Source organism: Cynocephalus volans, chromosome 10, assembly GCF_027409185.1.
Source record: "Cynocephalus volans isolate mCynVol1 chromosome 10, mCynVol1.pri, whole genome shotgun sequence".
NCBI lineage: Eukaryota > Metazoa > Chordata > Mammalia > Dermoptera > Cynocephalidae > Cynocephalus > Cynocephalus volans.
The window spans coordinates 130,925,201-130,941,716 of NC_084469.1; the positions used below are offsets into that span (position 1 = coordinate 130,925,201).

The following is a 16,516-nucleotide window of genomic DNA, read 5'->3' on the forward strand; positions in this document are numbered from 1 at the left end:
CTACATCCAGAGTGTTGGTGATGCCTGAAGGATCCCAAAGATTTCTTTTCAGACCCAAGCACAATGGAAGGAGATGGGAATATGAGAAATTAAAAGAGTGATGGGAGGAAACGGGTTGATGGTAGAAGAATAAGAACAGACTACATCTTTCTCCCAACCACAATCTCCTTAGAGAGAAGCAGAGAAAAACATGCAAGGAAAACATTTTCCTTGTCAAAATATATACATGAAACTATACACATAAATATGGCTGTCTCAGACTACCTGCCAGATCTGGCTGCTAAAAAGCAGCTTGGCAGCATTTAAAATTATTTCATTTCTTTATTTTATATTATTTTTTTTTTTTTTTAAAGATGACCGGGAAGGGGATCTTAACCCTTGACTTGGTCTTGTCAGCACCCCACTCACCCAGTGAGCAACCGGCCATCCCTATATGGGATCCGAACCCATGGCCTTGGTGTTATCAGCACCACACTGTCCTGAGTGAGCCACGGGCCGGCCCTCATTTCTTTATTTTAGAGTATAAATGCTTTATATCAATCTTGTGAGTACTGTCATTATTCTGTATCCTAAAATTAAATAAATAAGTATAAAAATCAACTCTATTGCACTGTAAATGGGCAAAACAGATCAATATTAAAACATATCTGGTGAGCCGTGGTTTTCAGAAATACACCTTAGTCTTTTTGTTTTTCCACAAAATTTATATTTCCCCAGAGCCAGCTTAATTTTTCCAACTGTTTTTACTTTATGTTCATTATTTTTTAAGTGCATTATTATTCTAGAATGTAATAAATAATCTTTGAAGAGACTTATACAGAATATTCATCCTTTGTACTCTATAATATGATATATAGTATTAGTGGTTTTCTATAACGTAGACATCCCTTATTGCAATGAAAACAGAACTAACAATCTAAATGCTTTACTGGCCAACAATTACAGCGGAATAAGGAGGCAAATCCAAGATACTTAGTGTTCAGTGAAACAGATTTTGTTTCTTTTGGGCATAAGCACATTTATTTGTAAAGGAAGATACATCTGGAGAATGCTACTTTGTTAAAACTGGTATTTTCCAAAAGTAAAATAACATAATATCTATATCAAAAATGGAAGAGGTAACAAAAAAAGTTTGCCTAGAATAATTAAAAAATTAATTTTTATATTATAAAGCAGTTAGTAGATAATGAATAAAATTGTTACAAGAATATTTAAGAAGTCAGTTATAGCATTATTTCTAGTAAAACATTAATTTTTAAAAATTGGTGGTCCAGAGTCTTGAAAATCGGCTGTTTCATCAAACGTGTTTGCTGGAGTTTGAACCTCACTTGCTTGTTCCCGTCTTTGTCCTTGGGTCATGCCATTCTCTTCCTGTGGAGTACCTCCATCTTCCATCTTCCCCACCTTCCACTCCCTTTCCATGTCCCCCACTTCTCTCACTCAACCCAAAACACATTCCTAACATTACTTGCTCCTTTATTCCAATTTATGTGGGCATTCATCTATCACTTGTATGAAATAATCTGGGTTAGTTTATGTGCAGTTTATTAGTGTTTATAAACCCAAGTACTTCTCAAAAGGTGGATCTATAGGGCTCATATTTTCTTTCCATTTCTCCCAGAGTGACAGGTAAAGCATAAGTATTCAATACGAGTTGATTAATCACATACAGCTTTGTGTCCAACAAGAAAAACCAGAGACAAAGAGTGGGAGACTTTAACTGTAAAACCTCCAGACAGATGCAACAACACAGAATCCAGAGCATAATTTTCCTGAACATTAAGCCAATCATAACAATAAATCCCTTTAGCTTTTAGACTTGCTAGCTTCTTAACCCAAATTGATCCACCAGAGAGGCAGTCTATTATAATGGTTAATACCAAAATCTGTGGAGTCTGATAAATCTGAGTAACTAACCTTGCCTCTATAACCTACGAATGCTGTGACCTTGGACAAATTACGTAATCTTCCAGGTCTCAATTTCTTCATACTTAAATGGGGATGATGCCACATGACTTACATGGCTATTGAAAGAATAAGTTGTGATAATGCACGTAAAGAGCTTAACAGAGTAAGTACTCAATAATTGTTATTACTATGTCTACTGTTTCAATTTTTTTTTTTTTTTTTTTAAATAAAGATGATCGGGCCGAGCCCGTGGCGCACTCGGTAGAGTGCTGCACTGGGAGCGCGGCGACGCTCCCGCCGCGGGTTCGGATCCTATATAGGAATGGCTGGTGCACTCACTGGCTGAGTGCCGGTCATGAAAAAACGACCAAAAAAAAAAAAAAAAGATAATCGGTAAAGGGGATCTTAACCCTTGACTCGGTGTTGTCAGCACCACACTCTCCCAAATGAGCTAATCAGCCATCCCTATACAGGGATCTGAACCCGTGGCCTTGGTGCCATCAGCACCACACTCTCCCAAGTGAGCCACGGGCCGGTCCAACTGTTTTAATTTTTAAACATTTACAATTTAGCTGTAAAAACATTTAAAAATCTATAAGCAAGTTAGCAACCACCGCAATCCACATTTCATAGTGTAGTGAGGCTGTCAATCTTGATACACCAGGGATGCACACATGACCCAGGCTTAGATCACAGTCTCCATCATCTTGGTAATAGTGATAGGGCCAAAAGGTAGGCAAAGTAGAGCTAATTAGAATCCTTTCCCAAGACTGATATGTGGGTGTTAGAAGAACCCCCTCCCTTTTTTATAGGGGTTATTAAGTTAGGGCAATATATTCCTTAAACTGCTGGTGACATTTTAGCTGACTACACAGAATTAGATTCTCTGCAGCAGGAGATGTTGCAGCCAAGATAATTTGAGCCTTTGGATCCCACTGAACCAAAACCTAGATCTACCCCTAGAGGTCTTAGGAATTACATGAGGCAATACATTCCATTTCTGCCAAATCAGTTTTGGGCTTCTGTAACCAAAATAATTCCTGCTAAAAAAAAACTGTGTATGTCTATTTTGATATATCCCAATCCAGCTCTGACTTTAAGACCTATCCTTAAGCTCTATATATTTTTGCTGTCCTAGCCATAAAAATACAATGCATACTTGCAAAGTTGCTTGAAATCCACAGAAAAGTGATGTCCAAAATACCACTGAAATAAATGTTGAAAATAATTTATTATTTTGGGTTTCATTTTACAGCTGTCTATAAAGTTTCTAAATGTCTTAACTAATACGGTGGTTTCTCATTTTATCTCTGATATCATCTTTTGATGTTTTAGAATGAAGTTTATTATTGCCTAGCATCCATTCTCCTTTCTTCTGGTGATACCACCTTGATTACCCTTTGAGAAACCCCCACTTTCAGTCCATGTGGTTCCAGGGAAGTTGCCCCATTCCCCAGGTCCAAGTACCTGATCTAGGCCTGGCCAATCGGAACATCTGATACCCTTTGGCCATATCATTGGAACATGGATGAATAAGGCTCAGTATTTCTGGTTGGCAGGCGAGAATTCTACCACTGAACCACCAATGCAGTATTTCTGGTTGGAATGATTGGGAAAGAGATATTACAAAGACATGAGTTTTCTCAAAATAATTTATAGATTTAATACGATTTTAATCAAAATTCCAAAGGATTTAAGTATAATAAAATCACTCCAAATATATCTGGAGAAATAAGTATACCAGGCAATAATTGTCTATTGTTATTTTTCAAATTTTTCTTAACTGGCATAGTCCACTTGAACATACAGTGTTCTAAGCTACAACATACAGTGTGGTATGTTACAAAACATTCAAATACAATATAATAGAAAATCCAGAATCAGATCAGAGAATATAAAATATTAAGTATATAAAAAAAGGTACATTTCGGGCCGAGCCCGTGGCGCACTTGGTAGAGTGCTGCGCTCGCAGCGCAGCGACGCTCCCGCCGCGGATTCGGATCCTATATAGGACTGACCTGTGCACTCACTGGCTGAGTGCCGGTCACGAAAAAACGACAAAAACAAAAACAAAAACAAAACAAAAAAAAAGGTACATTTCAAATTAATGAGGAAAGGACAGGTCATTCTTAGGGTGGCATATGTGTAGCATGTGTATTGCACCCCACCTTGGGCGCACTCATTGCAGACTTCATTAATTAAGCACAGCACTTGTTCCTGCTGAACCCAGATTGGGCTTTGGAATATTTCCCCACATAGCACTCCAGGCAGCCACCACCAATCTTGTAGAATAAGCATGCAAGAGGATTATTTGACAAATAATGCTGAGACAGTTAACTATTTGGAAAAATAAAGTTAAATCTCTACTGCATATCATATGCCAAAATAAATTCTACATAGATTAAAGAGTTAAACGTAAAAAATGAAACCAAGACTAGAACAAAGCTATTGCAAAAGATATTCTCAGAGAGAAACAGAGAAGCTCTGAGATGAGAAATGAGAGTGAGAAAGCAGTGGTCATCATTGTCTTGGTTCCTGACATTTCCAAAGCCTGGCTGCTCAGATCTTCCTGGAGTCCTGAGACCTGCCTGTATCTTTATAATACCTCCATCCTTTTATCTGAACTAGCTTGAATAGGTTTCTGTGTTCTGAAACCTGAAGAGCCTTGAATAAGGCATGTGCATTTTCCTTTTCTTTTTTAAATTTTTGGTAATCAACTCATCTTACTACAAATAAGTAAATCTATACTTTTTCTGAGTCATTTTCAATGAAAAATTATTGATTCCCATGTTCTAAGTGTGAGGCATTACATTTTATATGCATGACAGATTAATTAAATTGAAAAATCTCTACTCAACTTTATCATGTCTCTATCTCATTAAGTTCACTTTTCATAAAGCATTCTAAATAATCTGCAAATTTAAAAACAAAAGGGTCTGAAGACAGCAGAAAGAAAAATGCTGCAGAAAAGCCAAAGTAATAAAAATAAATAAATTTGCACTTCACATATTCTTAACTAGTTATATGTCAAAGCACTCTAGCAATGACTTGGGAGCCATAAATAAAACCAAGTTTGAATTTTGTAACTCTTACTCTTTCCAAAAGGCAAATACACTAACACCATTATCACTGGCATATATAAATAACATCCATATATTAAATTATTTCATGAATTTTGTTTTTACACTGAAATCAAACACAAATTTAATGAAAATATAAAATCAGTGCATTTTCCTCAGAAAGACACTTAAAGTAACCAAATTAATTGTATTTCTCCAGGCACAAAATATTAAACTCACTGAACACACCATCGTTTCTCCAGAGGAACTCTAAAGCTCATTTCTCTAATCTAGAAAAAAGACCCTTTAAATGTCATTCTGTGTGAACCCCATAGACAGCAGACAGAGTTACATCACCGAAGTGCTTTACAATAAAGCTGAACGGTATGAGAGTAGCACCCTCTAAATTATTTCATTTTTTCACTGGTGACCATTCTTCCATCATTCCTAGACAGAAATCTCAGGGCTAATTCATCACATCCAATCTGTCACCATATCCTGTCATTTCTTCCTTTAAAACTCTAATTCTCGATTTTCCACCCCAATGTCTCTAAGGAATCAAACATCTGTGCAAATAACAGAGCCTCCACAAGTGTCAAATCTCTCAGTGCAAAGGCAGCTGGAAGGAGACTGTCTAGGCAGGAAAAGGTCCCCAGTGATTCAAAGTCCCCTGGCAAGAATCACCTGCTTTAAAGTGTTTCTTTCCTTTTTCTTTCTTTCTTTTTTTTTTTTGGCATCTGGCCAATACAGGGATCAAAGCCTGGACCTTGGTGTTGTCAGCACCACTCTAACCAACTGAACTCTAACCAGCCAGCTAAAGTGTTTCCTGAATTTAATCTTTGTCTGTATTCCCACTGCCACAACCACCATCCCCTCCAAAGGTTATCACCTCTGGTTTAGATTACTTTTCGCTACAACAGCTGCACTTTTTCCTACCTTTGGTCCTTCCTCTTATTGCATCCAGTGCATCCACTACTGCCAACCCAAAATTCTGTTCCCATCATGTCACTTCCTGGCTCAAAAACAGATTGCATCAGTTCCCCACCCCTTCTAGCTCTTCAATCTCTCTCTTCTCTGTTGGCCTTTTCTCCTTTCTGCACAAATATTTCCCAATTCTTTCCCATTTAAAACAAACTAAAAAACCACCACAAAAGTAAAACCTTCCTTGGACACTTCATTCAATTCTAGTTACCACCTTTGCTTCTTTTATTTTGCTGAAAAGCTTTTCAAAAGCTCAGTCTACTCACTGCCTTCTGCTCTTGTCACTTGGCTGAATCAGCTCTTAAGAGACCTCAGTGATCTTGTTCTCTAATTATGAAATCCAACGGACTCCTTTTTAGAGTTCTCGACTTTCTTGGCTTCTGTAGCACCTGAAGCTGCTGATCACCACTTCCTTCTTGAAACTTATTTGACCACCACTGCACTGTTTTCTCCAGATTCTCCTCCTACATCCTAGAGCATTCCTTTCCAGATTCTACTTCCTTCCCCGTTTTTTTGTTTTTGTTTTTTTTTTTTGGTGCCTGGCCTAATTAAATTTAGGGGTTCTGCAGGATTCCATTCTGGTTCTACTTCTCTTTTTAATTTTCACTACTCTCTCTTGCTGACTTCATCCACACTGATGGCTTCAATTACCACCTCTACCCTAATACTGCACAAATCTTCATCTCATTTTTTTTTTTTCATCTCAGTTCTGACATTTCTCTTAACTAAAGATCTATATTCCCAACTGGTTACTGGCCTTTTCCACCAGGATTTGAGTTACACAGGTAACTCAAATTCAACATGCCCCAAACTGAACTTTTCTTCACCCCAAAAACTAGTTCCTCCCCTGTTCATTTTGGTTTCATAGTTATCCAGTTTCCTGAGCCAGAAATCCATGAGTTAGCCTCCACTTCTTTCTCTCCCTAAGATCCCAAACATTTAGACCTTTTCTTTCTGTCTTTAATATTTCTCAGCTTCATACTGTCCTATCCAGTCTCACTATGCTTATGGTGTCACAATAGCCTCCTAAATGCTTTCCCTCACCTCATGTCTTGAGCTTCTACACTCCCTCTCCACTCTCAACTTTCTAAAACATCACTCCCTTGTTTCAAGCACTTCAGCAGCTCCCCATGCCTAAAACTTTCTGGCAGCATCAGTAAAAATTTGAGTATACACCCTCAATCTATGAATATTTATTAATGCACATATATTATAAAACATATATAAAATATAGAAATCAAAAAAGAATGAGATAAAGATGAAATTAATACACAAACATATTCCTGGTGAGGTCATTTGATCATTAGCTGCTACATGAACTCAATGCACAATATACTCTTAGGGTTAAGTTCATTTTTTTTTTTTTTTTTTAAAGATGACCAGGAAGGGGATCTTAACCCTTGACGTGGTGTTGTCAGCACCACGCTCTCCCAATTGAGCTAACCAGCCATCCCTATATAGGGATCGGAACCCGAGCCCCGGGTAAAGTTCATTATTAATGATAATGTGTGTCTATCCATATTTCAAATAGTCTTCTTGACAATTTCATTTTTAAGGCTGACTTCTTGACAGATATAATTACTTCGAAATGTGACAAAGAGCTCCTACTAGGAGGAGAAAGGCCAGCTCTATCCTTTTGATATTGTCTGCCATGTTAGAATTATCTTCAATAGAGCCCCAGGCTCTCCCAAGCCAGGGTGGTGGGGGGCCAAGGGCCTCGGTCACACACCCCCAACACAAGCAACAAGCCCAATGACGACCACTGAGCCGCCGCAGGGAGCACTGCAGGCTCTCCCGAGCTGGGGCGGTAGGGGGCTTTGGAACTTGGTTATGCCCCTCCAACATGAGCAACCAGCCCAGCGATGACCACTGTGCCACCACAGGAAGTGCCCTGAGCTCTTCTGAGCTGGGGCGGTGTGGGGCTGAGGGCCTTGGCCATGCTCCCCCCCCCCCCCCGCAGCCAGCCCAGTGATGACAACTGAGCTGCAGCAAGAAGGGTCCCAGCTTCCCAAGCTGGGGAGGTGGGAGGTGAGGACTTTTGCCACACACCCCTGACATTTGCACGCAGCCCAGCAATGACTAAGCCACTGCTGGAAGCCCCCGAGTCCCCCCTGTGGGAATGTGGGGGTGCCACAGGTCTCAATCCTGGCCCTCCTCCTTCCTCCTTCTTCCAATCCCATTTCCTTCCCTTTCCCTTCTCACCCTCCCTCCGAACTGCTCTTCAACAACATCATAGAATGTAAAAAATATATATTAATAAAAAAAAAAGAATTATCTTCAGTCTAAGTTTCTTCGTACAACTCTTTAAGCCATTTGTTCATTTTGCAAAGATTAATTTAGGTAAAAGCAGATAATATAACAAAAATCCACTCAACCAAGCTCAAGTAAACTGCAGTAAGTTGCAATATAATAGCAGTCAAATTAATAGGATCACCCTTGTCAACTCCTCTGCTTTGCAAAGCTTCCACTCTTCCCTTGGCACATCACCTTGTATGAGGGTACTTCAATAAGTTCATAGAAAGACTGGTATTACCTTTTAATTCTATTTTTCCATGAACTTTTTGAAGTACTATTGTATATCAAGTGTAGAATGGCACCATCTTATAAGACTAAGTGAGAGATCCAGTGTTATCTATATATTAAACATTAATTAATAAAGCTCAATTTCTTCTTCTTTTCAAGTTGAAAAAATAAATATAAAACACATTTAGAGACCATTATTCAGGACTGCATACAAGGCCCTGATGACCTACCTGGCCTCTACCCACCTTTCCAGCCTACTGTCCTGGCACACACTTCCCATACTTTACCATGCTTTACCCTTCTCAACACATCAGCTACTTACCACTTTCTCAACTTCCACATGCTGTTTCCTTTGCAATTTTACCTCCAGTGCCCTGTGCTCTCACCTCTATTAAAGCACTAATCACAACTGCTCTGTTTTACTAGCCTGAAGGACAGGGATTACTCCCAATTTGGAATTCCCAGCATCTATAACACCTTGTTTACAGTAAGTACTTAACAAATGTTGACTGACAAAATGAAAAAGGTCCAAATTCCTCTGGCTGGCTTTTAAAGACTTGCATAATCTGGCTCCAATCTATCTATCCAATTTTATTTTCTCCCCCCAAGTCCATGCCAATAAGCCATTCTCCTCACTTCCTATCATATGTCATGCTCATCTTGGCTTTTGCTCAACTTTGACTGACTTCCATTTACAGAGAAGCAGCCTGTCCCGGAAGTCTCAGATCAAATTCTCCTTTCCCCACAAAGTTATAATCACCTTTCCCATCCCCCAGTTGGTCATTTCCTTCAGAGGACTTTTTTTTTTTTAATTAGTTGGCCTTAAAGCCTGTTCCACAATACTACTCTTTTTTTTTTTTTTTTTGCCAGCTGGCCAGTACAGGGATCAAAACCTGGATCCTGGTGTTATCGGCACCATGCTCTCACCAACTGAACTAACCAGCCAGTGCCCTTCGAGAACTCTTGAAGAGTGAGTACTACACATTTTAGCAACTATTTTCTACATGGTAGTTTCCTCTCCCCGGTTTCACTCTAACTTCTTTGATGTCAGGGACCATCTTCAACTTCTTTTGCACACTGATCTCTTGCAGCACACTGCAACAAGATGAGACATAGGAGAAGCTAAAAGACCTGACTGTAGGTATAGAGGAGAAAGCACTAGACTAGGTTTTAGCCCAAGTTCCACATAAATTTGTTAGGTGACCTTAATCATGTCACTTAACCTCTCTGGTTGTTCATTCCTCGTCTATAAGATGAAACTTTAAAAATTCCAGGTAAGATATTTCCTCTTGCCCAAAAGAAGCATTAATATTTCTCCCCCCAAAATCAAGAAAAATTCTGAGACCTTCAGTAGCTCGCTTAACTTTAGTGAACCTCAGTTTAATTATGTGCACAACAAAGCTAAATAGCTTCTCTCCTCAGTAACTATATAAAAGATCAAATGAGAAAATACAGATTAAAATGCATAGATAATTTTAAAATCCTGATAAAAATGTAAGGTATTATTATTATTATAGTATTTAGTGGGAAATGCAAGCAAGCAGCATTATTTGTTGCTGTTCAGTTAGTTAGCATAGTGTGCCAGCATAGCCAAAAACACTGACTGGATCCTTGAACAATCATCTCAGAAGAGCAGAGCACTGTTCCACAGCCACAGGCTGTACCTCACCCCTTATGAACAAAGGCTCACATCTGATCACAAAGTAGAGTAAATGTCATACAGAAAGGACTACACAGCAGGGAACTATCAGCTGAAGCTGTTATCAGTTGAGATCTAAATTAAAGCCTAATTATTTTTCCTAAAATTGTTCTTAGAATTTCCATAACCACTCTGTATTAGAATCAATCAACTTCTGCCGAGCCCATGGCACACTGGGGAGAGTGCAGCGCTGGGAGCGCAGCAACGCTCCCGCAGCGGGTTCGGATCCTATATAGGAATGGCCGGTGCACTCACTGGCTGAGTGCCCGTCACGAAAAAGACAAAAAAAAAAAAAAAAAAAAAAAGAATCAATCAACTTCTCATTTTTTCTGGTAATAAGTTAGAGGGCATATTTTAGCATGTATAAAATAATTTGGTTACAAAGACAGCTTCTCATATAAGCATGTCCAATCATTCAAGTAAAACATAAAGAGGCTAAACAAAAAGAAACAAGCACAGAAACCCAAACATCCTAACAATTTAGTTGTTCCTTAAGAGATTGATTAATGAATATACACCCAAAGTCTCAAAGAAAATATAAAATATTTTCCCTAGGAGACTCTCAACTTATCCAATATACAGTGAAGAGAGTGGCAGTGTGGGAATCCAAACCAGCTTAATTTTGCAGCCTAATAAAGTCAGCAATATTTGTTATATGTCCCCTGATATACACAAAAAGAGCCATATTATATATGACACTCAAAATGTCAAACCATTCTAGATACAAAAATTATTTTCAATTCTGAAGTTAAATTTCATGCCAGTCTACTTCCTCTATACAATTAACCATTTCTTTTCAGTAGATTTGACAACAATACTTTTAGAATCCTATTTAGGCAATGAAAGATGATTTTCAACAATTCTCCAGTGAGAACTGCTTTAAAAATACTGATCTTTTCTCAAATATGAAACCTTAAGCTGGACAGTTTATACTTCTTCCCTAACCTCCTCTGGAACACTTTTCAATGTGTAGCTTAATTCATGTTTAGTCAATTTCATAGCCTTAAAAATATAAATTCTAGGCTGGTCGGTTAGCTCAGCTGGTTAGAGCACAACCTTATAACACCAAGGTCAAGGGTTCGGATCTCCTTACCACCCAGCCACCAAAAAAATATATATATATACACACACACACAAATTCTAGAAACCCTATTTCCAGCACAAAGGACACAACAAACTCAACATACAATATCTGATAGGTCCCTACACTGGCGAGCTGCCCCCCCCAAAATAAAAAGTCTGATAGGTGAGTAGAGTTACCCCTTTTATGCTTACAATTTGCATTATTAATACACAGGCTATCTAATCTGTATGACTTAATATCAATGCTAACAGCCACTAGTCAAAATGACACATATTTAATGGCAAGTTTTAAGGTTCTGAGTAGTAAGTGTGAAGGAAGAAGAAAAATCAGAGAGACAGGAAACTAAAAGCAAAATTTAAGGATAGGAAAGTTGGCCTATGCAAGAGATGGCAGAAAAACAGCAAAACAAGATTAGAAAAAGTTGTTTGCACCCAAGAAATACAAACACGTTCTTAATCTGTTTATCTAAAACAATTCTTATCATGTACAGTATTTCTTTTCAGTTAAATGGAGCCTTGTATTCTAATTTAACAATTTGCTATTCTGAGAATATCTTTGTTAATTCACAGCATACCTTCATGACCCAGTCCTACCTTCCTCATTCAGACTTTTATTGCTATTCACTGCTATATTCCCAGGCCCTAAAAATGCACCCAATACATAAAGTGTCAAATGAATAACAACCTTTTGAGAGAGGTATATTACCAACCTGGTTTTACAGATGAGGAAACTAAAATTTAGCAAGATTAAGTAACTAGCCTAGGAGTTACAAACCACTAAAGCCAGAAACAAACCCACATCTGACCACAGTCTTTGCTTGTATTACCCTTTCTGGGCAGAATAACTTGTTAATGTCTGCCACTTCTGTGTCTTTACTGGTGGCAGCTGTCTCTTCTTACGTGAAGGCTCAATTCAAGCTTCAGCTTGACCATCAGCCTTTTCCTGGGCATCCTCAACCTGATTCCCGTTATGAACCTATTACAACTGCTCCCTCTGTGCTGTGCCCTCTCCAGACATAACAGCATAGCCCTTTGCTGTATTTACATATATTTACTTTCTCTCTCTCTCTCCCTTCCTCCTTCTCTCTCTCTCTCTCTCATCTCAACTCTAAACCTCCTGAGGGCAGGAATCAGTTATCTTTAAGTGCCTCTCGCACATGATAAGCATTAAATAAATGTCTGATGAACGAATGAATTACTTCCTACAAATCCCTGAGATATAAAGGAATTTTTTAGCTCAGTTCCCTAACCATAGACAACCAGAGACTATAGCTTGCCTGGCATGAGGGTGGCAAGAGCATGCCTGAAATTCTCTGCCCACACCACAAAAGAGCATCACTGTGCTATGTTAAGGTAGTTTTTCAAGTTTTAAGACATCTAATAGAAGGACAATACAGCTTGAAACTTTAAGGGCTGAGCATGAAATCTGTCTTTTCAAAGTGGCCTACCTGGATGGGACGCCAATTCTCAACTTTAAATAATATCTGACCAATTCAAATTAAATGACTGTTTTCAGTGATTTTGCATATTTTGAGTAGTTTTGTTTTTATATTCCTTGGTTTGAATATGCAACGTCATAAATCCACCATATTGACTTCTAGACACCTGTAAGGACAAAAACTTCTTGTCTTATACAAAATGGGAAAATAAAGTAGAACCTGTGTCAAGTAAAAAGGCATCAATAAATATGTTATTATGCTGCCATCTGTAAACCCTCTTTCTAAAAACACATGTGGCCAAAAAATTATTACACTGTGCAATGATGAATATACTAATTATCCTGATTTGAGCATCACATACTGCACACAGGTATTGATATCCAACTCTGTACCCCACGTATACGTACAATCAAGTATGTTTCCATTAAAAAAATTAAAAATTAAAAAAAAAATTGGTTAATAGACCCAAAGTGATTATGTTTTGTGAAGATGAATATGCTAATTATCCTGATTTGATCATCACACATTGTACACAAGTATTGGTAGTCAACTCCGTACCCCACAAATATGTATAATTAATTATGTTTCAATTAGAAAATATATTTTAAAAAAGGAAAAAATAAATAAAATAAAAATTGTATTTATAAATATAAAATATATTACTAGAAAAAAGAAATAAAAATGTACAAAATACAAGCTCCAATTTTTTTATTTTTAAAATAAATAAATAAATAAATAAAATAAAAACACATGTGGCCTATTTTATACTAATGACTACTGGGAAGCATTTATTAGGTGGTTTTCATTTTACTGGTATGAATACCAGGTTCAAACTGTATCTACACAAAAACCGTTTTTTTAAAAAAATGTGGTGTAAAGGATTTAACTGTCTGCCCATCACCAGAGTAATACATAAACAGTATGGTACTAAATTCAATATTCTGGCTCTAAGAATTTATAACCAAATCCTTAGCTAGACCAATTTCAAAGTACATATTGAGGGTGACTGTTTTTCTTTTTTTTTTCCACACACGTGCCCAAACCACAATCTGTAATTTTACACTTTAATTTCTGAGCAGCGTCTAGCCCCATCTGTAAGTGGGATATAAATAAGATTAACAAATAGGATATTATAAGGGTGAGACACTGGAATTTCACAACTGGAACACATAAAATCATTTCCTTGTAAACTAATACTTTTCCAAATATTTACAAGCAGATTTATAAAAAAGTGAAAATCATTTTGCCAAATTAGACTTGTGGCTTCTCAGTTTCATAATTGGTCCCTCCCCCAACCCCCATCCCTGAGCCCTTCCCTCCTGTTCTTCCTCTGCCAGGAATACCCTCCTGACTCATCTCTGCCTATGTCCATCACTTCCTTGGAGACCTGGCTCAAGACTCAGTTCCTTGAAAAAGTCCTCCCTGACTAATCCCATTCCCACTTACTACTTTCTAACTTTGCATTCCCTTGGCATTTATATATAGTTTGTACTGTATAATCAAGAATTTGATGTTTTTCCTCCCCATAAGTTGTTTTGCATTTTTCTACCATTTTCATTACTAGAAATCAAGTAAGGACCGTATCTTCTTTTGTATTTTCTTCTATACAGCCAGCAAGAAATGCTTCTCCAATGGCTGTATCACCAGTGAAAGAAAGCTGATCGCTCAAAAATTTCGGAAGCAACCGACCTTCATTTACAATTTACAGTTTCATCTACAATACTCTTATCACCTCCAACATGCATGAGTCCTTACAAGAGATGAGATTTAATTTTGCCTTAGTTCCATCAATTCATCATAAAAGATTCAATTTACAGATCGATCACATAATACTTAAGGTAAAGAATAATCCTGGCTATTCAAACATATCTTGTGATTTACCATTTCAAGTTTCTTATTAAAAGCCTAGTAGTCTGGAATCAGCACGCCTATGAGTGGTAGGAAGCTGGCACCAGTCTCTTGCAAAAGGGCAAAACTCTACTTGGCAGTAAACGTTCAAACACGTGAGCCTCCACTGTTAAACAAGGCTCATTAACCACACAAACTTGCTGTTTCAGCTTTCTGGCTTCAGTGAAATGCTATGATCTCCTTTGGTTATTGTTGAGAACCAATGATGGGTTAAATTCCCATAAATTAACCAGCGTTTTGGTGGTTTGCCCAAGCATAACACTGGCATCGGTGAGGTTGGATTTTTTTTTTTTTTTAATAGACCCGCCCGCCCCAGGGAGCCAGAGGTAAGCGAGGAAAGCGCCAACCCGGCAGTTCTCGCAGGCAAACGGAGACCTACAGAACTCGAGCCGATCGCTCTCCCTCTAGTTCTTAGTGTCAGCTTATCGGGGGATGGGGGGGGGTCATACGCGGCTGCTTTTTGCTAAATCTCAGCCGAGACTTCCTTAGCGGCTGCAAACCACACTTCGGGGACTGCCCAACTTTTCCTGCAAGGAGCATCAGTTTTTCCATACTCAGAGCCCCAGAAAACGGGGTTTAGGGGGAGGGAACGGACTCGCCCCGCAAAGGGGGCAGGATGGCAGAAACAAAGTGAGCACCCGCGAGCCCAGGCCGCCGCCGCCCGCCCGGCCCCGCTCACCCTCCAGCAGCACCTCCTTGCCCGCGCGCTTCAGCGCCTGCACGGCCTGGTCGTGGGTGGCCTGGCGCAGGTCGGTGCCGTTCACCGACAGGATGGCGTCGCCCAGCCGCAGCGCCCGGCTCTGGTCGGCCGCCAGCCCCGGGAAGATCTTGGAGATGAGGATCGGCATCCGGTTCTCGCGGCCGCCCTTGATGCTGATGCCCAGGCCGCCCGCCTCCTGCTTCACCACCCGCACCCGGCGCACCGGCGGTGAGGCGCCCGCCTCGCTCGCGGGACCCCGCGGCGGCGCCGGCGGGCTCGGGGGCCCCAGGCCGCGGCTCGGACTCCCGGGCAGAGAGTCGCCCGCGCCGCTGCCGTTCGGGAGGCCGTTGAAAGCGGCCGCTGCGGGCCCCAGGGCGGGTTCGGGCTCGGCCGCCGCCGCGTCGCCCGTCAAGCTCAGGCTCTCCCCGCTGAGCTCGGCCACCACCCGGACCCAGCGCTCCCTCAGGAGCAGCTCCACCAGCCCCGCTTTGGTGGCCCGCGTCCACACCGCCATGGCCGGCCCCGCTCCCGCCGCCGCAGTTGCCGCAGATACCCTCATTCCAGTCAGGCAGCCTCGGCGCTTCCCCCTTCCCGCCCGAGGGGGCGGGCCCGGCCCCTCCCCCGCGGCGATTCATTATTCATGAGGGGCCACGCCCATCTTCCGGGGCGTGGGGCGGGGAGAGGGCGGCTCAGCCGCTTCCGGAGGCTAAGAAGTTGTCTGGTCCCTCGCAGTTATCCGGACGTGGACGTCCAGATCGCGGTGGAACTCCATCTCACACTCTCCTTCCGTTGATTCCCCACGGTCCCCCAAACTCCTGACCTCTACCGTGCAACTCACGGGAGCTGCCCGGGCACGGAAAGTAAAATCAGTTTGGAGAAGCATTTTACAAGCCTGCAAGATTGGGTGGCAGGTTCATTCTTGCATTGATTGGTTCATTCTGTATGTACTGAGCGCTCAACCGTGTGCTGGGTCGGGCTCCTTTTGAGGCCTTGGAGCCAAGCTGAATATAACGTACCACAGCTGAGAGCCTGCGGTCTAATGAGGGAGGAAAACCAACTACGTGTGATTCTACGTGGTTAAGTGACATGTAGAAAATGTCCCTAGAGCAGAATAAAAGAAACATTTGCTTTGGCCTAGGGTCAGCTTCACAGAGATGACATTGGGGGGTGAACATCTCAAGCAGAGGGAACAGCATAAGCAAAGGTCCAGAGGCAT

At 40.5% G+C, this 16,516-nt stretch overlaps 1 protein-coding gene across 2 annotated transcripts in view; it reads right to left on the reverse strand.

Moving 5' to 3' along the window:
* Positions 1 to 15,886, reverse strand: part of SNTB2 (syntrophin beta 2) — a 94,458-nt gene extending 78,572 nt beyond the window's left edge. For both annotated transcript variants that reach the window (XM_063112369.1, XM_063112370.1), the window contains exon 1: positions 15,280 to 15,886. In XM_063112369.1, coding sequence (XP_062968439.1) covers positions 15,280 to 15,859 — 580 coding nt within the window. In that variant the 5' untranslated portion in view covers positions 15,860 to 15,886. The remainder of the gene's footprint in view (positions 1 to 15,279) is intronic.
* Between the last annotated feature and the right edge of the window lie 630 nt (positions 15,887 to 16,516).